Below are 21,810 nucleotides of genomic sequence, written 5' to 3' on the forward strand. Positions count from 1 at the left end.
ATTTAATTAATTGTTTTCATATTTACTTTTGTACCAAACCGAATTTAATTTTTCCAATTAAATTTAATCCCCACCATTACACCGTCTAACCCGGATATTGAAAAACTAAAACAATGATTGGGCAGGTTCATGGTCGCGCGTCGCAGTGGAAAATTCCCCGGCGAAAAGCCGACCCATATAAAGTGGTGAACACAAAGAACCGGAACCGCTTGATGGTTAAAAAAAAGGGTCGGTCGAGCCGACGGAACGAAAGTCTTCCACCTCAGTACTACACAACGAAAGTGGATCGTTGATTTACACGTGGCGCCATTTCACTGGCCTTCCATTTTAGTTTCATCTAATGCCTCTGGGAAAGCAAACTAAAATGCGTTTAAGAAAAAAAAACAAAAAAAGAAAAAAAAGGAAAAAAAAAAAAAAAGGGGGAAAAGTATTGTTTGTTTGTCGAGAGAAAAAAGGGGGGGTTACTGGCGATCTCGCGGCCGGAGAGCGATTTTGTGAGAGATAGAGAGAGAGAGTGGACGGAATATTCAGCTAATTAGCCGGCAAACTATTTCCCGTCGCCGGTGGAAACTTGTACGGTTGTCGGAATAGGAATTTTTTCTTCCGATCTGGCAGTATTTTTTGCGCGGAAGAGAGATGGTGAATTCCGTGGTGGCGCGTGCTACGAGCGATATGTTGATTGGTCCAGATTGGGCGATGAACATCGAGATCTGTGATATGTTGAATCATGACCCTGGGTACGCATTGCATCCGATTGTTTGGTTTATCGTTTTTCGTTTCCAGTAATTGTTTTTGTCATTTTTTTCTTCCAGTTTTGAAGAAGTTATCTGTTCATATTATGAGCTATTTTTAAATGATTGGGCGAAAGAATTGTTTGAGTTTGGGAGTGGTTATTCTTGTGTTTGGTTGCTGAGAATCTGTTCGTCGCAAAAATAAATGATTACTGGAATTCTCCTGTTGGGATTTTTAATTTGTTGTATTTACTAACTGAAGATTGAAGACAACCCGAATCGAAACTGGCTTCTTCCCTATGTTCTTTTTCTGCATTCAAATGGAAATTATGATTTGCGACTCAGCAACTGACCATTCATGCATCTCGATAAATAAATGAGAAATTTCAGCAGGTTTTCGCTGCTGATTAAGGCTGAAGATTTTCTGCTAAGTTTTCGTTTTAATTTGATTCCTTGACAAGGAGTAATTTGACTACCCTTCCGTTATTTCATTGAACGTTGGGTCGTTTTCGTCATTTATCTTTCCTAAGTTTCTAACCATTGGGTTGGAGTTCACTATTTCATTGGGAAATTTTCAGGCAAGCGAAAGATGTTGTTAAAGGTATAAAGAAACGCCTTGGAAGCAAGAACGCAAAAGTTCAACTTCTTGCCCTGACGGTAAGCCCTAAGATAGACTTATTTTTAATTTATTTTATTATTTCTATGCATTCGATGTCATGTTGACTTTATTGGCAATATTTACTCTGTTGATTGCACAATTTTTTTTCTACTTGGACATCAATATCTAAGCAGCATGATATTGTTAGTTTCAGATTTTGTTTCTTAGAAGGATCAAAGACGATGTTGTTTGTTGTATAGCTCGGTTGTTATCTTATTTCTCACCAGAAGAAGAAGGGGAAAAAATACATATTATTATCCTGAATCCGTTTTTCCTTGTTCGAGTGGAGGCAACTACTGCAAATCCATTTCATGTTTGTTCTAAATGGAATATGTCGTAGTTAAATCACTGTCATTTACTTATAATTAAGTTTGGGGTTTAGGTTTCTTTGATTGGACGTGAGAATCACAAAGAGTTGCAGATTAAAAAAAAAGTTAATTCTTGCTAGAGGTAAAATAGACATTCTCTTTGCATAAAGGCAGTAAAAGTTCTTTGATAGTGGACTATGACGCATATAGATTCAAAAGTAGTGGTGGGGGATAGTGTTCCTTGATAAAGAGGAGATATATGCAAGTATGCTTTCAAAATGGCCATAATCACAGGAAAAATGTGGTGAAGTCCTTCGTTCAAGGTGCTAAATAGATAATACTCTAAATATCCATTGATTCCAAGCCTTTTCAGTTTTCACCATAATGTCCATAATCACAAAATTTGCTCATAGAATTATGGTGTAGCTATCCCTCATTTCGGCATAATGTTTTTGTATACGAATCTCTGCTTAATAGAAAGTCTACATTTCTTGTGAGGAAAAAGAAAGTAAGCTTAAAAAAAGGGCACAGTTTGTTAGTTGAAGATTTTACTGATTTATCTTTGGTTCCATGTGCCGAAAGGAGAATATTGAGATAAGATACTACCTCAAGCCTACTACAATAATTCTTCAGGAAGTTACTAATCTGATTCTATTAAACTTGCTGATCAACTTTTTAAGCTTGCGTTACTTTGTTTCCTGCAGCCACATTGAGTTTATTAAATCTTGGTATTCTATGTTATAGAGGATTAAGTTAATTTCTGATTTTGTCATATCTAACATTCTAGCTGTTGGAAACAATCATTAAGAATTGTGGGGACATTGTTCATATGCATGTGGCAGAGAAGGGTCTTCTTCATGAGATGGTAAAAATGGTGAAGAAGAAGGTAGGATTTCATCCAAAATATTTTTGTTGCTCTTTTCCTTCAGCCGTCATTCTTTCATAGAATAACATCTCAGCAATTTTGGGCATAATGTAGCCTGATTTTCGCGTCAAAGAGAAGATATTGATTCTGATAGATACTTGGCAAGAAGCTTTTGGAGGACCTAGGGCAAGATATCCACAATATTATGCTGCATACCAGGAATTGTTGGTAAGTGTTGTAAAGCGTTCTTTTGTGCCCAATTGAGATTGATTGAATTCATTGAAATACTTTAATCTTTGAACTTGTCATTTTTGCATGTGTGTGTGAATCATCTCAGTTCTATTTTTCATGCATGCACCATCTTCTGCTAGTTATCATGACATGAGCATGTGAGCATTAATACTTTTTTTATTTCAGCGTGCTGGGGCAGTTTTCCCCCAGAGATCTGAGAGCTCCGCACCTGTATTCACCCCCCCACAAACACAACCTTTGGCATCATATCCTCCTAATCTACGGAATGCTGATCGAAATCAGCAAGATGGTGCTGAGACCTCTGCCGAGTCTGAGTTTCCGACCTTAAGGTGCAGAAACTTCTTTTGTTCTTGTTTTTCATCATCGTAGTATTCTTGTCCATTTTATAAATATAGTTAATATGGATCTATGAAACTTATTTTGATTCCATCTTTTCAGCCTGACTGAAATTCAAAATGCTCGTGGAATTATGGATGTTCTTTCAGAGATGCTTAATGCATTAGAACCAGGGAATAAAGAGGTACTTTAGTAGTTTAAAATGAAAGCAAAACGATGTTTTTTCTCATGACATACCTGGGATGAATTTTATTCTTCCGTCAAATCACATGCTATGTGGATTCTTGACTCTATTCATGTTGGGATTTCTTATCTGTCAGGCTATCAGACAGGAAGTTATCGTTGACTTGGTTGACCAATGCCGTACTTACAAGCAGAGGGTGGTTCACCTTGTTAACTCAACAGCGTAAGACCTCATACTTATAGTTGCTTTTATGCATGTCAGTGCTCCCATTGACATTATTGTTCCCGATTGTGCCTGCACAAATATACTTTTTGGTTTTTTTGTTATGAAGAGGAAACATATTCTTTTGTTGATTTTGCGAAAATTAGCAAAAACTTACTTTCTATACTAGAGTTCACAAAATATACCCTAATTCGATTTAATCCTTAAAATGGAGTAATTACAAAAACGAATTAGATTCATCCATTTTTTTTCCTCAATGAAAGTGGTAGGTTTTTTTTTTCTTTTTTTTTTCCGAATTAGATAATGAACGCCATGTAAAAGTAAATTATCTGTATCAACCACTTCTGTCCAATCTTTTTTCTTCTCAGTGATTATTAAACAACTCATTGATATAATAAAAAAAGATTTTCACTGGCTTTTCTTTTTTTGAATTCCCATCAGTTCAGTATTTTATAGTATCGCTTTACTGCATTCCTCATAATATTTCCTTTCCTTCTGAATTTATGGCCAGAGAAAAGTAGACCCATATTCTCCTCTGCTTTATTCCCAAAGACCCAGGACATTTAAACTTGTTCCAGTAAGATGTCCCAGCATTTCCTACTGTAACAGCAGTATAGAAGAAATGTTCAACATTTTTTTCTGCTTAGCGACTTTATACTAATTCTCCTTGCCCCTTTCATATTGCGGTGCACATTTCCTTACTTTTCTATACATTGAAGTTTGTTTATTTTAAGAAGAGAAATCTGACAAAGAAAGCTCTGTATCTTGAAGCTATAGCCTTCTCCCATTTTCCCTTTTAGTTGGGTAAATATTACTTAGGATTTCTAGTATATGCTCCCAAAATCCTCCCATCTTCTCATCTTCTAGATTTCTTCTGACGTTTAATTTCAACTTTTGGTTCTAGCAACCCCAGCTTGAAAAGTTGAGATTTCCTTGTCCTTCAAAATAGCCAAGATTCTTGGATAAGCGATAATAAGTGGTACATGAGTAGTACACCAGTTCCAGATGATTAATTTCTTATATAATTGCCTTGAAGTGTCATTTCATTTCAACATCATAATGAAGAGAAAAACATCAATAATATTCATATGAGATGTCTTCTTGGTTTGGACTGTCAAATTGGTTTTATTTCATTCTCAGAAGATCATTTTACTACATTACTGCATATATGTTTTCTTGATTTGGCTGTCAAATTGGTTTTATTTCGTTCTCAGAAGATCATTTTTACTACGTTACAGCATATATTTTTTTGTTTCCTTTTTTTTGCAAAGAAATTTTTCTTTCTTTCCTTGTTCGTTAATTTTTTTTCCTTTGAATAAAAAATGACTTCATTAAAGAAAGAAAGAAAGAAAGAATACAGAAATGGTTTTCTTGAGCGAAGGAACTACAAAAGATCTTCAATTGACCGTTTAAAAAAGAAAGTAATTACATGAACTGTATCTACGCTACTGCCACTGTTTGGTAGCCTGGCCTACATTCAGTATTAAATGTGATTTTGTTGCGTGAGTTTGCTTGAAGTATTATGAGGTAATTCAAGTATTACAAGCATTGTATGTTGCTTTCTGCTCTACTTATTGTGGAACAACTAGTCTATGAAATGTACATTAATGCACGCTTACTGGACGCACGTTTTATATATGCATGTATTTATGTTTATTTCGTAACCCTGGTACAGGGATGAGTCACTACTTTGCCAAGGACTTGCACTTAATGATGATCTTCAGAGGCTACTTGCTAGGCATGAATCTATTTCTTCTGGAAATCCTGTTGTTCAGAAACCAAAGTCTGAATCTGCTACAACACTCGTTGATGTAGACCGTCCTCTTATCGACACTGGAGATAACAGCAAACAGCCCGAGACAAAGTAATTGTCTTTTGGAGTTGATTACTTTTTGCAGTATGGTAATTCATGGTATATTGCATGTATTTGATTGAACTTTTTAGATGAAGATTGATGATGCTTGTAAGATTTCACCGAATGCTAAAAAATTTGGTTCTGGTCATTTAAGTCATTACTACCATATCGGTTGTGTATTGACGTCTAATTGTTCTGCAGAGCTGCCGCCTCAAATGCTGGTGAAGGGTCTCAAACCCTGAACCAGTTGTTGCTTCCTGCACCTGCTGCAACTAATGGACCAGCTCCACCAGGTAGAGTTGAACCCAACGTAGACCTGCTGAGCGGCGACTTCAATTCACCAAAGGCAGAGACTTCACTGGCTCTTGTTCCTCTTGGAGAGCAACAACCTAATCCTCCTGCATCAGATCAAAATGCTCTTGTTCTATTTGACATGTTCTCTGATGGTAACAATGCCTCTAATCCTGCAAATCCCCCTCCTATCAGTCCCGGTGGGCAACCCCCGCACCCACATGCTTCGCAATTTCAACAGCAGCAGCAGCAGCAGCCAAATGTTCATTCCCCACAAGCTGGATTGTATCCGAATGGGAACGTCATGAACATGGGTTCTCCTAATTATGAGCAATCGATGTACATGCAGGGCCCAGGTTCTGCCTGGAATGGTCAAACTCCTCCTCAGCAGCAACAGCAGCCCCATTCACCTGTCTATGGTACTTTTATCTACTCTTGGCTCGCATTAGAAGGCTAGATCATGATTGTTATTCCGTTACAACTTAAGCTGAAACATGGCAGGATTCTACATCTTTGTGTTTCCATATTCCTGGGAGTTACAAGTTTTCTGTGTTCTTTCTGCCAATGTTCTGTTGCGTGCGTCTCTTAATTAGTCATGAATTTCACCTACCTTTTTTTTGGCATTTTTCATTTTCGAGTTCAATGTGAACATATGCAAGACTTACATGATGTTGGTTTGTTTGACAGGTCCGCAAACTGGTTCATTGCCACCTCCGCCCTGGGAAGCTCAGTCTTCTGATGATGGCAGCCCAGTAGCAGGCTCTCATTACCCTCAACCAATGCAGGTTACTACTCAGGTTATCGTCTCACATGGACTCGGTGGACATCCCCAAGGACCCCAATCGATGGGGAACGAGGTTGTAGGTATAGGTATGTACATCCAGCCAATAACGAGTGGTCAAATGTCTAACATGAATAGCCATGTTAATCCGAACCATCAGTTGGGTATGCCGATGCCTCCACCGCAGATCCCGGGCATGCAAAATATGGGTATGCCGATGCCTCAGCAACATCCGCAGGCTAACCAGGTGACACAACCATATTACCCTCAACAGATGTATGGCAACCACAACCAATACAATCCTGGCTATGGCTATGGTCAACCTCAAATGCCCCAACAATATCTTGAGCAGCAAATGTATGGCCTGTCCATAAGAGATGATATGAGTATGAGCAATTTGTCTTCTCAAGCTTCTGCTTTATCTTATGTGCCTCCCATGAAGCCAGCCAATAAACCAGAGGATAAACTGTTCGGCGACCTCGTTGACATTGCAAAATTCAAACCCACGAAATCGACTCCCGGCAGAGCTGGTAGCATGTGAAATGATCGCGGATGCTTTTTTCCTTTGTTTATTTTTACGCCTCTTGTTTCACATTGCATACATATAGTGTTTGCCTTTGGCCCCCTCATTCTTGTTGCCTGTTTGAGTATTGAAATAGTGTATATTTCTTGTAGAGGGATGGAAAAAGGAAAAGAGAAGGAAAGCCTTGGGAGAACAACCTGCATTAAAATTTGACCTTCTGTTGATTTTTTCTCTCCTTTTTTTAAATAAATAACTTTAGTGTAAAGTTCATCTCTTATTCATTTTACTTGTTTGATCAATAAATTTTTTAGCATGATCCGTTATTATCATTTGTATCTTGTACTATTTTTCTAAGAGTTCTTATCAGTTTATGGAATAGTTACATAAGACTAAGCTGTTTTGTTTTCAGATTAGAATTAAAAGACAGATAATTTTTGCCGCATTTTTCTTAATGGAAATTATAATGTGATTATGTGAACCCATGACCTTTGTTTGAGTTAAGGTCAAAAGTGTTGAGAAGTCTGCCTCATTTGCTCTTAAAAATATGGTTGAGAATGTTATAAAGTCTCGGATTGATTATAGTTGGGAATGTTATAAAGTCTTTACGTTGATAGATAAGAAAAAACCTTGATATTTTCAGTTTTTCATTTTGTAAGAAACAAACTTGTTTGCTATTCTCCTGTTTTTTGTTTCTAAATTTAAAAAAAAAACGTTTCTTAAAATTGGATCAAATTTGAGAAATGCCAAGAAAAAAAGTAAAAGATCGGTGTTATTGGGTCTTAGAAATACTAAATTGGCCTTCGTCGTTGTACAATATTTCTTTTGGTACATAGACTTTTTAGGTGAAATTAAAAGTAAAGATATGAAATACAAAGTGGGTAATATTTTTTACAAATTTTTTTACAAATGTGGAGCTATGATACCTCAAATCTTATTAGGTTGATGCAATCGTTAACAAAGAAATTGATGTCTTAATAACATGGTACGTGAATGAGTTCAAATTGTCGAACAAATGTAATTTGAGGGGAGAGCCAAACTAATGTTTTTGGCTTTTAAGAAGTATTTCAAATATAAAGGGGGTGGAATTTGAACAACTTAAAAAAAGATTGCTCAATTACTGAGTTATGATGAATTAGTGATTATTTTATTATTTCAATATATATTAGTTAAATTACAAGTTTAGTCCATGACCATTCAGATTTATTTATATTGCACTTTCAAATGTATTTAATAGGTCTCGAAACATTTAACTTTGTGTCTCGCATATCTTAAAATGTCTAATAGATTTATGAATTTTAAATTATTTTGTTGTCTAATAAATCCTTAACATATTCAAATTTTCAAAACTTAATTGATTCATTAAATATAAAATTGCATGTCTAATATAATCTTAAACTTTTAAGGTTGCACCTTGTAAGTCTATAAATTACACAAAATTAAAGTTTAATAACGTATTAAACATCGAGACTTATTGATCATAAAATTGAAATCCAAAGACATGTTAAACATATTTTAAATTCTAGGGACAGATAAAATAGATACAAACATGTTTGGGGATAAACTTGTAATTTAACGAATTATATTTATAAGACACATTTGGAATTTGAATCCACGCATAAATGTGAATATTTCTTAAAGAAAATTGCATTGCATGACAAATACATTTTAAAAAACCAAAGTCATGACTTCAACTTTTTTGTAATTACAGGTATGACAATCACATGATAATTATATAGCAATCACATACAAATCAGATAACAATCACATATAAATCAGATAGCAATCAAATTTTTATGTGAAATTTTTTTACCATGTATAAAAAAAAGTAAAATCTTGACACATACGTCCAATTTTCAATTTTTTTTTTTTAAATTAAAATTGCAATGGTCCCATTGGCCATTTCCATTAGGAGAGATTGTTATCTTATTATTAAATATTTAGGTACACGGAAATATAAATGGAGAATTGACGAAGTGCTGTTAAATACAATAATCAGAAAAGAAAAATATAGAAAACAATTTCAATTCCCGAGATTCATCACCACAAGAAGCTACGAATTACCAAAGGAAGACGGCCGATAGAGTCTTGAAAAGGTTGCTGATACGAATACGATAGACCGCAAACCACGCTCCATAGATATCCTCTTCGATTAAAGCTTTGGCGCTTCCCCTATTGCGACATCTTCAGTTTGCCTCGAGCTCGTATCTGCACGACAAATCGATCTTATTGTTGATTGTGAGCGTTTCTTTTGTTCTGTTTTGTATAATTTTCGACTTTTCCGAATTATTGGTCAATCTGCTTGTAGAAATCCATAGTTGCTGTCAATTTCCGTCAATTTGTGCTTATCTAGTTTCTCCGTTCAGAAGGAATTCTTTAGTCTATGAATTTCCCTTTCTTTTTTTTTTTTCTTTTCACCTGGAATTTCTTCTCTAGGGTTTGATATTATGCTCATGCATTCAACAAATCCTTATGATTTTACTAATTATGATTTATTCTTGTGTGTAGTTTTTATTGAGACCGGTTGCAGTTTGTCGGCCGGTAATTTTGCTGGTTTGAGAATTTTAGGCTTGAAGCTGCTTGTTTCGTCTGGGAGAATCTATAATGCAGGTTAGCTACTGTACTTAGTTATATATATGTATATTTATGAGATAATTGCGAAAAAAAAATAAAAGAATACAATACATACAAAAAGGTTAGTCAATTACAATGAGACCTAGTGAATAATTACAAAAGGGTCGGGAATTTAGGTTAAAAGAGGAATAGAGAATCTAATAAGGGACCATACATCATCGAAAAACCTCTTTATACCATAAAGACTCTATTATTTCTCTTGTCCCATAAACCCCAGAAAATGTAGCACAAATTTCAGCCTGCCACAAAACAGTCATAACTTGCGATTTGCTGTGAGAAGAGTTACTCATTGGATTGTGGGAGTTGAGTTCATTTTGTTTGTTGACAATTGGAATGTTTCGAGTGTCTGCCAATTTGTGTACAACTAACTTTTGTGTTAATTGGCGTTTCCCCCCTTCACTTTATCCCGTTGATCTCTATTTCGAACCTTTAAAACCACCAAGTGCCAATGTTAGCATAGTTTGAGTAGTCATGTATTATCATCTCCCCTTTATCAGTGGTGGATTAAAATTTCTCTTCTCAACTCGAATGTAATATTATCAAAATCTCTCAAGTTAATGTATCTTTCCTTGTTGTAGCTTCACTGAAATTTATCATTGCCGTTCAAGTTTGATTTCATTCTAGCACATATCTAACCTTTTGCTAATGCTCTTTCTTTCTCATTCCCTTAAGAAAACTATGTACGTCTCTGTTATGTGGTGTTGGGTAACAGCATGAAGTATTTGGATTTTCTCCAAGTTTTTATATTTTTCTGGATTCATCTGCATTTTTTTCCCAATGTAATTGTAATATATGGTTTCTCTCAGGTCAGGCTTTTGTTATCACCCTGTAATCTGTATGATAGTGAATTTTTACCTCATACTTACCCATAATTATAGACGACTTGTATACTTTTGTGTTTTAATGGTCATCGGGTGATTTCAATTAGCTTCATGCATCTTTGTTACTGAATAGCTATTAATACTTTTACTTCTTAGGCTTTAAAAACATAAGTGCCAATTGACGGGGCTATTTTTTTATTATTATTTTTTTCCAGCTTATATATAATTATTACATGTTCAATCACACACATTTAGGATTTGAATAATGTTCTTAATTAGAATTGATGCTTATCCTCATACCTCCTCAAGGCTTATGCCTTGCCTCTTTAAGAGGAAAAGCCTCAAGATTGCCTTTAGCCTATTTAATCTTTCGTTTTGTGTAGGCCTCAAGAGCAAGGTTGTTCAAGGAGTACAAAGAGGTTCAAAGAGAAAAGGTAGCAGATCCAGATATTCAATTGGTTTGTGATGATTCCAACATTTTTAAATGGACAGCCCTAATCAAGGTAACACTCAACTATTCAAATGAAAAATTGATTTCAGAGTTGTTTCTTACCATGATTGATATGCACTTTATTTAGGGACCGTCAGAGACTCCTTTTGAAGGTGGTGTCTTCCAGCTTGCCTTCTCCGTACCTGAGCATTACCCTTTGCAACCTCCTCAAGTGCGGTTCTTAACGAAAATTTTCCATCCAAATGTTCATTTTAAGGTAGAAGTCCCTGATGTTTTTCTTGATCCTATGCTAACTATGAGCCCTTCTGTCATGATTGTTAAATGTTATTTTTTTTATGAATTATAGTTGGCTAATATTTGCATCATATCCCCAAATGTACCTACATGAACTGATGAAGTTACACCCAAACAACCTCCAGTAAACTTTGAGAGCCCCCAAATCCCAAATGAGGGAACCCTAAGAAAGCCCACCAACTCCAACTAGCTACCGACCATGTCCAATCTATACTAGATCTGACTAACTTTCCACCAGCAAGATTGTGGTAAGAATGATAAGGAGTGATCATGATGGAGGAAAGGGCAACCATTGGGGAGGGTGTACCGTTGTCCAAGGGAGAGTAGTTAGAAGTAGTTTTGTTTTGTTTTTGTTTTGTTTTGTTTTTTTTTTTTTTAATGAGAGACAATTTCATTGATGTATGAAATTACGGGTGAGGGGGTGGGGGGGAAGCCCCGAGCCAAAGGAGTTATAAAGGATATCTTCAATGGGTCAAAAGAGAATCAAAACTATATGAATGGAATAACTTAGACAATTTACACCCAGAGATAGCAATGAAGATAACATCCTCTAAAAAAAGGTCAAATTGTTGAGCTTTGTTGTTGAAAATCCGGTTATTTCATTCAACCCACAACCATAAAAAGGCTCTGATGAGCTGCATCCAAAGGAGGCTCTTTTTCCCTTTAAAGGATGAGATAGAAAATTGATGAAATCTGATGGAAAGACCACAGACCAATGAAAAGTATAGAGGAAAATGAAAAGGTGGCTTTGAGTCTCGTTGTCAAATACTGTTGAGCCTCCATGCATGTGGGAGTAGGGGGAGATTATATAGAAGTTAGTACATAAGCAGGGGAGAGGAATATACAAAATGAAATTTAGTGGTATATCATGTGTGGGAGGCCTTGGATGTTCAAATCATCTTGTGGATTCTAGGGAGGCACAACAAGAAATTGAGTAGATGATATCCCTATTGTAGAAGGTACTACAGGAGTCGCAATGATGAAATAAGGCAATTTGATGAAGCATCCAGTATTGGAGAAGAGTTTAAATAATTGTTATGAAATGATGGATGTGGTGTTGCAAACTCGGGGTTATGGAGTGAACTCAAAAGTTGAAGAACCCTATGGGAGGAGGCAGAGTTGTAATTGAGGTGGATATTTGTATGGGGTAGTTTGGCAATGACCTCTCCTTCAAATGTAAGATGGGATTGGCAGTGGAAAGCTAGGCTTGCTGTTTTTTTATGGAGAGGATCCAAAAGCATGGATATATTTTGTGGTCTGCTTTCATATGAGTGAAATTCTTGTTGCCGAGCAATTCAGTCGGTGCATTAGTGATGACTATGTTGGTAATGGTGATCATTCCCTTTGGTGATTGTAGTCTTATTTTACGGTGAACCTTATTTTTAATACACTTCATTGCTGTCATTAGACATATAAACATTAATTTTTTTCAGTGGTTAAATTGAACCACACTTTATACTTATTGCTGTACCTTCGTGCAGACGGGTGAGATCTGCCTAGATATATTGAAGAATGCATGGAGCCCAGCGTGGACTCTCCAATCTCTTTGTAGGGCTATAATTGCTTTGATGGCTCATCCAGAACCTGATAGCCCGTTAAATTGTGATTCTGGTGAGTTTACATGGGTTCTTATGTTGAATTTTCCTGATTTACATGCTTCTTTATTTGAATCTTTGTGATGGTGTGAATTGTGATTACTGGTAATGTGGCAAAGTAGTTAAAAGAACCTATGATTTCATTCTCAGTGTGTGTTTGGATTAACTTTTCAAGTGTTTAATTTTGAAAATAAGTCATTTTAGAAAAAAAATTGAAGTATTTGACAACCACTCAAAATAACTTCTGAAATACTTTCAAAGTTCATTTTAAACATTTTTTAGCAAAAGAGTTTAAATAAAAATGATTTTTTTGAAAAACACTTTTTTTTTCTCTAGTCAATCCAAAGGGCCCTTAATCTTCTGTTTTTGGAATTTATGCTTGTTTTCTTCTATATTCCATCCTATAGTTTTCACATTTCTAGAAGAAACACCTGGGTTGAACCAAGCTGATCAGCTAATGCTCAGTTATACATTTTGAAACTGAATCGACTGAATATATTTTAGAAAAGATATTTGGGGACCTCTAATTGGAAGTACCTAACTCAAACTTTTTTTCGTAATTACACAACTGACTCCGTCAACCTAGATGGGATGGTCTTACTGTAAATCCTGTGTTGGGGAGTGGACGCCTTGTCCCTTTGCCTTCTAGGCTGTCTTTTGGCTTTTGGGGAATGAAATATTTTGTTGTTTCTTATGCCAAAAAAAAAGCTGAGATATTAGGGGGGACCTCCCTCTTTGCGTTAGGCTCACAGCTCACCCTACTAATCTTTGGGGAAGTCTGGCCCTTCCTAAGCTGGCTTCTATATGCACAAGGATTAGATTTGATCTTTTTTTAGTTTTTGGTTTTTGAAAATTGTGCGTGCTTTCTCACGATTTCTATACAACTTTCTTCAGGTTTCTTAAGGTAACATTTGAATTTTGAGCCAGATTTTAAATTTTACTTTTTTAGTTTTCAAACTTGGTGTAGATTTTGAAAGTGTTGCTAGAAAGTAAATAACAAGTCCTAAACTCATAAGATGGAAGTAGTATGGTGGGAAGCTTGAACTAAGACCGTGGAGAGAATCTCCCAACATTTCACATACTAGGTTTTCCCTTGGAGGTAAATCGACTGAATCATGTTGCCCGGTTTTGTAAATTATTTGGAGATCAAACTCGCTAACATTTAAAGCCATGCATTTTCCAGAGGTGGATACCAGTAATATTCAAATTCTTCTAATTACTCGTATTGTTTACAGGAAACCTTCTGCGTTCAGGCGATGTCCGAGGATATCGATCAATGGCAAGGATGTACACAAGGCTTGCTGCCATGCCCAAAAAGGGTTGATTTTCCATTGCTTCCACTTTGCCAAACATCGCTGCTGTCACCAAGGAGATTACAGAATGTGTTAATTGGTCACACCAACAAATTTGATAATCCAGACATCTTATGTAAAGTAGTAGTAAAGCATATTCCATCTTCTGTGTGTTCACTTTTATTTTTTTGGTTCACTAGATGGATTGCCTTGTGGTTCCCCCTTTCTCATAATTTTAATTGTTCTATGTGTTGATAGTTCTGTCTTCAATCTAAGAAATCAATACTTATTTAGATTTCTTTTTTAATTTTAATGTACCTTTTTTTATTATTAAAAATTTGATGGTTGAAAATAATGTATTGCTAAAGGTGCTAATAAAAATGTTTTGTTTCCAAAAAAAAATAATAATAATAAATAAAAGGTGCTAATAAAAATAGGGGTTGGTTGTACAATATTGAAGTAAATTGAATTTCGAATAAATCGTCTCTTAGAAATGGATCTTCCAAACGCTGTTGATATTTGATAGATATGGCTTTGTTTTCCCGTACATATGCTGCTCATTTAACTTGGTTTATTACTATGGGGGAAAATATCAAATTTTATCTATTGATTCGTTAAACTTATATCCTTTTTAAGCAAGCACCCACGTGAAGTTAGATAAAAGAAAATTGTAAAATACATGTATTTCAAAAAAAAAAAAATACTAAAGTTGAATTTTCGTTAAAATTTATGAGTTTTCGCACAATTATTTTATGGTTAATTTGTATATTGATTAAACTTATATTTATGCTAAACTTGATATTATTGAAATGATGTTTACATGGCTTTTTGTTAAAATTAGTTGACAAAGTAACAAAAATTGAATAGAAGATAGAAATGGTAACATCTAATTAAGTACTAAGATTAATATGATAAAATTTAAAATTTATCATGAAAATTGATACCAATGACATTTGATTTAGTAAATGCTTAGAGATAATCACATACTTAGAATTTAAGTAAATGCCAACTCATTCATGGATTTAAAAATAAAAAATTAAAAAAATGAAAATTGATAGTTTTTTTCCCTTCTTTCCCCTTGATATCAGCCTATATTACATGGTCACCTCACTGTCTTTTACGGTTTTACCCCCACTTTTTTCTTTTAAAGAACTGTAAAAGTCCTTTTTACTTTTCAAGTGCACAGTGTGTTTTCAACTTTTCATGCACAGCAAACAATCAAATCGCGATCAATTAATAAAAGGAACTAAATAGTTGTTAAATGAGTGTTCAAATTTATAAAATAATTTATAAACCCTTTCAGTTGAGACGATAACATATTCCGATTCCAGAAACGATTTGGGAAGAAAAGACGAGGAAGATGCATGAACGCAACTTTATTTGTTTGTTTGTTTTTTTTAATGATATATTTACCATTTTTTAAAATTACTTTTGAACTTTTGAAAAAAAATGATAAATTTTCCATTCCAACTTTTAAAATCACTAGTTTCAGAATGCGTGCATTGCACGTGATTAAGCCACGTGATTTCTAATGTCTAAAGTAGGTATACGTGAAATTATAAACAAACTTGAAAGTTTACTTATAATGAATTTATGAGTTGAACTATATAGAATTATTATTATTATTATTATTTTTTTACAAGTTACAAATTAGATAAACTCAGTATAAAATACCATGTATAAAAAAAATTGTGCAAATTAAAGTAAAAAAATTGAAACTATTCTATTTTGAATTATTTTCATTATTATGCGTTGTCATTTGCATAGTTTTGAGGCTTATTATTTTAAATTTTTAAATTTGTTTTTACACATTTCTTGGTTTATGAACAATTATATTGTTTTTAGGATCGACTCTTGCTAATTAAGTAAAAATATAATTAGTTTTAAAATAACATATTATTATTTTAAAAAATCGAACCAAAGAAAGCAAAAGACCCAAAGAAACTAACAATGGGAAAAAAAAAACTAAAGAAGCAAAATGATTGATATAAATTACAAACTTGGACTAAAATGATAGTTCTTCTCGATAAAGTAAAAAAATTATAGGAAAATTATCTCAAATGATAAAACTATTGAAATATTTACAAGATATAACAAAATTTTAGAACTATCAATGATAGATACTGATATCAACGTCTATTATTGATAGTTCTAAAATTTTGCTATATCTTGTAAATATTTGGTTTATTTTTCTATATTCTATCAGTATCTATCATTAATAGTTCTAAAATTTTGCTTGTAAATATTTTGGTTTATTTTTCTATATTCTATCAATGTCTATCATTGATAGTTCTAAAATTTTGCTAAATCTTATAAATATTTTGGTTTATTTTTCTATATTTAAAAACAACCCAAAACTATATTCCTACGTCATGGCTATCCTCATCGTTACACTTTTATTTTCGTGTGACAAAAAAAAAAATCCCTCTTAAAAAGAAAAAAAAACATTTTCCCTATTAATCACCAAATCAAATAAAAAAAAAGCAAACGCATATGTCAAAATAAATTTACATTTCAGTAATTAAATAGCCTGCAATCCTATGTATCTTTTAATGCCAATGGGATACAACCATTCGGGTTGATATTGTTTTTCATGATTTACATATAAAAAAAAAAATGTTGACAAATACACATAAATTATCAAATTTCAGGACGTTTATTTCTTTAGAAAGGAAACGTTGAAAATTAGAAACTTATTATGGATAAAGAGGTACTCAATCTATCATTTTTCTTTAACTTTTGATGGAGTGTGTTAAAATGTATTTATTTTCTAACATGATTGGTTACGGATATTAATATAAAATATTAATTTATATGCAGTTTTAGGATATAAAATAATATTTAAAGTATTCGAACACAATGATATTTATCAAAATACTCTAATCTTTTTCATTGTCTATTTCATGAGTTGCTTGAATTGTGTTAACTTCCAAACTCTACAAACTTCTAAAATTATTCTATATTTTTTTTCTTCGATAATTTTTTAGTAAATGTGTTTTATTACCTATCCTTAATTTCTTTTCTTGGTGTGTGTTTCAAATATTGGTTGAATTTTATATGTTAAAATTATGCAAAAAGAAATGAAATTTGTGGTTAAAAGATATTTTTACCAACCGTTTTGCTATTGTGCTATATTTAAAAGGAAAACATATACTTTATCTAAAAATTTTAAAAGTAAAACCACAGACAATTTTCTTTTCCACAAATCTCATTATTATAATTTTAACATTTGTGTGACTATTTACAATATTTCATTTTAAAAACTCTCTCAAAATCTTTTTTTTTTTTTTTTTTGTTATATTTGATTTAGAAAAAAGCTCATAATTATTATTTTTAATGTAATTTCTAAATTTAAAGTATAACACACTTTTTTAAGAAGGAAAAAAACAATCAAAAATATCATATAATATATATATAAATATATATAATATTATAGTATATATATATTATATATATATATATAAAAACATTGCTTATCTTACTTCATTAACTTAAAATAAAATAAAGTGTTCACTATAATCTTGTATTAAATATAACTATAAGCTTATGGTATTAATAAAAATATAGGAAAATTATAATATTAAAGAAAATTAATAAATAATTGAATTAACAAAAAGGGAAAAGATGAAATTGGTTGTGTTTTTTTAAAAAGAAGATTTAATCAATTTTGCTTCTTACTAATTTTCTCCTCTCTCCATATCTCCTCCTCTTCTCTAAATTTCTCGCCCTTCCTCTATATCTCACTTTTTCTCTTTTTCTCTTTTTTTTTTTTTATATTTAAATCTATTAAATCCATTACATTTATATAAAAAATCAAATTGGATAGAGATTATAATCTATGAAATAGAAAATGTACATACTTGACTTCTCATTCTTCTTCATCAAAATGAGTCAACAAAAGTTTTAGAAAACAATAAATTAATTAAATAGACCACATAAGCTATGTATTCCTAATTTTATTAAAGAAATATATAGGGAAAAAAATATTAAGCCCCTAAATTGAATCAAACACTAAAAGTAAATACGATATTCAAAAAAATACTTACATCAAATAAACACTTACATCTTTCGTGAGATCGATAGACATATAGGGGGAGAAATTTGCAAAAACTTATGAAAGAAGTCCATAAAATTGTATATTAAAATATTTAGGAAAGAACTATTTTGTAGGAATTGTAGATTGCCCCTCCAAATATGTGGCAAGTGAGATGGATAAATAATCCTCTCAAATCAAATGCCTTCAAATAAAAAAAATATCTAGAATAAAAAAACAAGCAAGCATCATTAATTAACCACATGAATTATTTTCATTCATGAACAATTTTAAAAATCATTCATTTTAAGTCTAAACATCTAAATTTATTGACAAAAGAAAAAGTATCAATAAAAAAAACTTCTTTTTTGTTGTTAGAAAATAACATAAGAAAAAAAAGACACTAATCATTGAATTAAAAAAAATATTGGGCGACATGATGTGCCTCGTAAAAAACACTCATGCCGACAAAGATTACTGCTCTTACAATCACCACCATACCACAAAAGTTTCTTTTAGAAGATTGTTGGTCTAGCATTGAGAGATATTTTGAAGACCATCTAAATGTTTTCTAATTTTTCAAGCAATTTTCTATTCGTTCATGACCAATTTTAGAAAGCATTCATCTTAAGTTTAATCATCTGAATTCATTGACAAAAGGAAAAAAAACATCAATAAAGGAAAAAGAAGGAAAACAAACTTCCATTCTTTGGTTAGACGGTAACAAAAAGAAAACTAACAAAAAATTGTTGGGAGACGTGATGTGTTTTGCTCGTGAAAAGTGCTGACAAAAATTTCTCCTCTACAATCATTACCACACCAAAGTTTCTTTTGAGAGATATTTAAAAGACAATATAAATTTCTATTACTTTCCCAAGTAATCTTCTATTTATAACCCTTCATTATATTGTTAGAATTTAGATCTTTTATGATGGGGTATCTTAAAAAAAGGTGGTTTTAGAATGTATAATAACTCTTCATTATATTGTTAAGATTTACATCTTTTTATGAATGAGATCTTTTAAAGAATGTGGTTTTAGAACAAGGGGTAGAAGAATAGAATAGGTATTTTGAAAAAAACTAAAAGGCAAAAAGGAAAGATAAAAATTCTCCATTTTTAGCCCCATTTATATATATAGATATAGATATTTATTTGAGTCAAAATTAGTTTTAACTATAATTGGAGTATTTTTTTTAATGATAACTATTATTATAATGTTACCACGTTTTATAAAAACTAGCGTTAACCTAAAATTAACTTTAGGATTTACTGAAAGTATGGGTTCAAAGTATTTTAACCAAAGATTTTAATAGACCATCCATTTTACATTTACACTCCTAACACACTTAAAAAAAAAATTACTTTACTACGTAATATTTCATAAATAAAAGAGCAATTTGTCACGCAAGCTTTTTTTTTTTTTTTTGAAAAAAATAAATGTGTCATGTAAGTATTAAAAAAAATAAAGTTAACAACAGCAATCAAATTAAACATAAAATTAACTTTTAATGACAAACTAAAAATTAGAAATAGATTAGAGAATTTGAATGATATAGACACACCCTACAAATCCTTGAGACAATTCTTTTTGAAAGTATAAAAAAAATTAACTAAACAAATTCAATTTTAAGTTTGGAATCAAATTTGCTTACTAATGTCAAATGTTTTTATTTTATCAATTTTTTAGATCAATATACAATTTTAATCGTTGCAGATCAAGATTTTGTCAAATTTTAGTTGATATCTTTAAATGTTCAATTTTAATTTGCATATGCATATATTTTTAATAAATTTTAAATTTAAATTTAATTTATTTAAATTGATTAAATATTATACTAATTTCTATTCAAGAAAATAATATTTTTGAATATTTATATTAAACTGTTAATAGATAATTCAAGTTTTTGAAAAAATAACAATAAACTGAAACTAAAAGAGAGTTAATATTTATTGTCAAGGACATATATAACAAATAAAATTAAACAAGTCCAAATCAACCTGCTATATTTTAAGTTAATTTAATTTTGTTTTTTTTTTAAATATTTTTTTTGGAACTTCATAAATAAAAATTCAAGAACAGTACGGCCCCGACCGGAATCATCGGCGGAGGTTTCGGAAAAGCATGGCTTCCGCGCATGAAACAATCGTCCACATATTTTACCACATGCATTGTTGGCTTGACACGTGTGTATCAACCTTATTAAATATCCACACCCAAAAGGTCTTTTTTTTCCTTTTTTTTTTTTTTGGGTTTAAAGGTAAAACATCATATTTTGAATTTCTATTTTATTTTAGTTTCGGTAAATTTAAATATGAAAAATTAGTTCTTATGTAAAATTATTTTTTAAAATTTTGTTTGAGAATATTAATTTTGTAGAATATATTAAATAATAATTATTACTTTCATAAAAAAATCTAATGTAAATATGTTTTTAAAATTTATAGAGAATAATATAATAAAGACTAAATCGTTTCAAAATAATTTAATAATATATTAAAATATGTGAACTAAAATTTGACTAAAATTATATTTTAACTTAAAACACAATGCACGCACGTGCATATACGGATGTATGAAATTATGGATCTGATTTATATAATCTACCTTTAGTTTATTGACGTTATAAAGTTTGATTTATATGATTAATTCGAGTTTTTATATGAAATAGTCTATAAACCATCTAAACTTAGTCTTAAAATCTCATATTAGTAAAATTTTTTAAAAAAAGAAAATTTTAGAATATTAAAGTAAGTAATTTGACAAACTATGGAGGCCAATAAATGTCACTTTTAAATTTATAGGGACAAGTTGAAAATTAAGTTTAAATTGAAGCAATAGTGAATAAATTACCAAAAAGTGAAGTTTGAATTCACATTCTCTCAATGTTAAAATTGAAACGAGAAAATATCTCATACGTCATTAATTTTCCATTTTGATGCCAATCTTATAAGAATTTTCACTTTTAGGCTTTTAACTTGCCTTTAATAACTTTAGGGCTACAAACCACTATTTTTATCACCGTATATTTTAGCAACAAAAAATGCTTTCAAAAAAGTTTTTTAGCAATTAGTTTTTTTCCCTTAAATTTCTGATATATATTAATTATAACTAAACTACGCTCACTTTGATTATTCATAAATATAAATATTATCAAAAAAATAAAATCAGGCTATTTTTATTTGTGACAAAAGCACACTTTCTATTCTACGTGTTAAATAATTTGAACTTTTTAAATATATTATAAAAGAAAGGCCTACGTTTTTCATTCTACCATATTACAATTTTGTTGCATTAATTTACATACATGTTAGTTAGATAGAACGTAAATAAATTGGAGGTTAAATTTGGTGGTCATCTAAAAGCATATACTTATACATGTCACAAGTAAATATTACTTCTAAACAAATTTATAAATACTAATTATTGTTGAATTGCACTCATTTTGACACATATTTTATACTAATTATTATAGTATGTTACGATAAACTATGCCAACATTGAATATATATTGTTTGAATTTAGTTGGTACTTTTACACAAATATTAAAACTAATTTTTATTGTTAATTTGTACAGATTATATCTTTTCAAAATTTGTAGAAGAGAGTTTTTTTTTTTTTTTTTTTTTTTTTTTGAGTTAGTAAAAAGAGATTAGAATAATTTTAATATTTTTGAAATTATAAAGCT

The 21,810-nt window shown here is 31.5% G+C and overlaps 2 protein-coding genes across 2 annotated transcripts; both read left to right on the plus strand.

Moving 5' to 3' along the window:
* Positions 1-636: 636 nt before the first annotated feature.
* Positions 637-7,335, plus strand: LOC120075595 (TOM1-like protein 9). Its single transcript, XM_039029133.1, has 10 exons — positions 637-737; positions 1,310-1,388; positions 2,485-2,583; positions 2,677-2,790; positions 2,980-3,143; positions 3,253-3,334; positions 3,471-3,556; positions 5,232-5,420; positions 5,613-6,121; positions 6,390-7,335. Exons 1-10 carry the CDS (start codon positions 637-639, stop codon positions 7,022-7,024), a joined length of 2,058 nt encoding a protein of 685 aa, XP_038885061.1. The 3' UTR covers positions 7,025-7,335.
* Positions 7,336-8,986: 1,651 nt separating this feature from the next.
* Positions 8,987-14,397, plus strand: LOC120076900 (protein PEROXIN-4). The gene is made up of 6 exons (XM_039030857.1): positions 8,987-9,241; positions 9,512-9,613; positions 10,842-10,961; positions 11,037-11,165; positions 12,685-12,814; positions 14,034-14,397. The coding sequence occupies exons 2-6, from the start codon at positions 9,608-9,610 to the stop codon at positions 14,120-14,122; spliced, it is 474 nt and encodes a 157-aa protein (XP_038886785.1). The 5' UTR covers positions 8,987-9,241; positions 9,512-9,607; the 3' UTR covers positions 14,123-14,397.
* The last annotated feature ends 7,413 nt before the right edge of the window (positions 14,398-21,810 follow it).

Source organism: Benincasa hispida, chromosome 4, assembly GCF_009727055.1.
Source record: "Benincasa hispida cultivar B227 chromosome 4, ASM972705v1, whole genome shotgun sequence".
Lineage (NCBI taxonomy): Eukaryota > Viridiplantae > Streptophyta > Magnoliopsida > Cucurbitales > Cucurbitaceae > Benincasa > Benincasa hispida.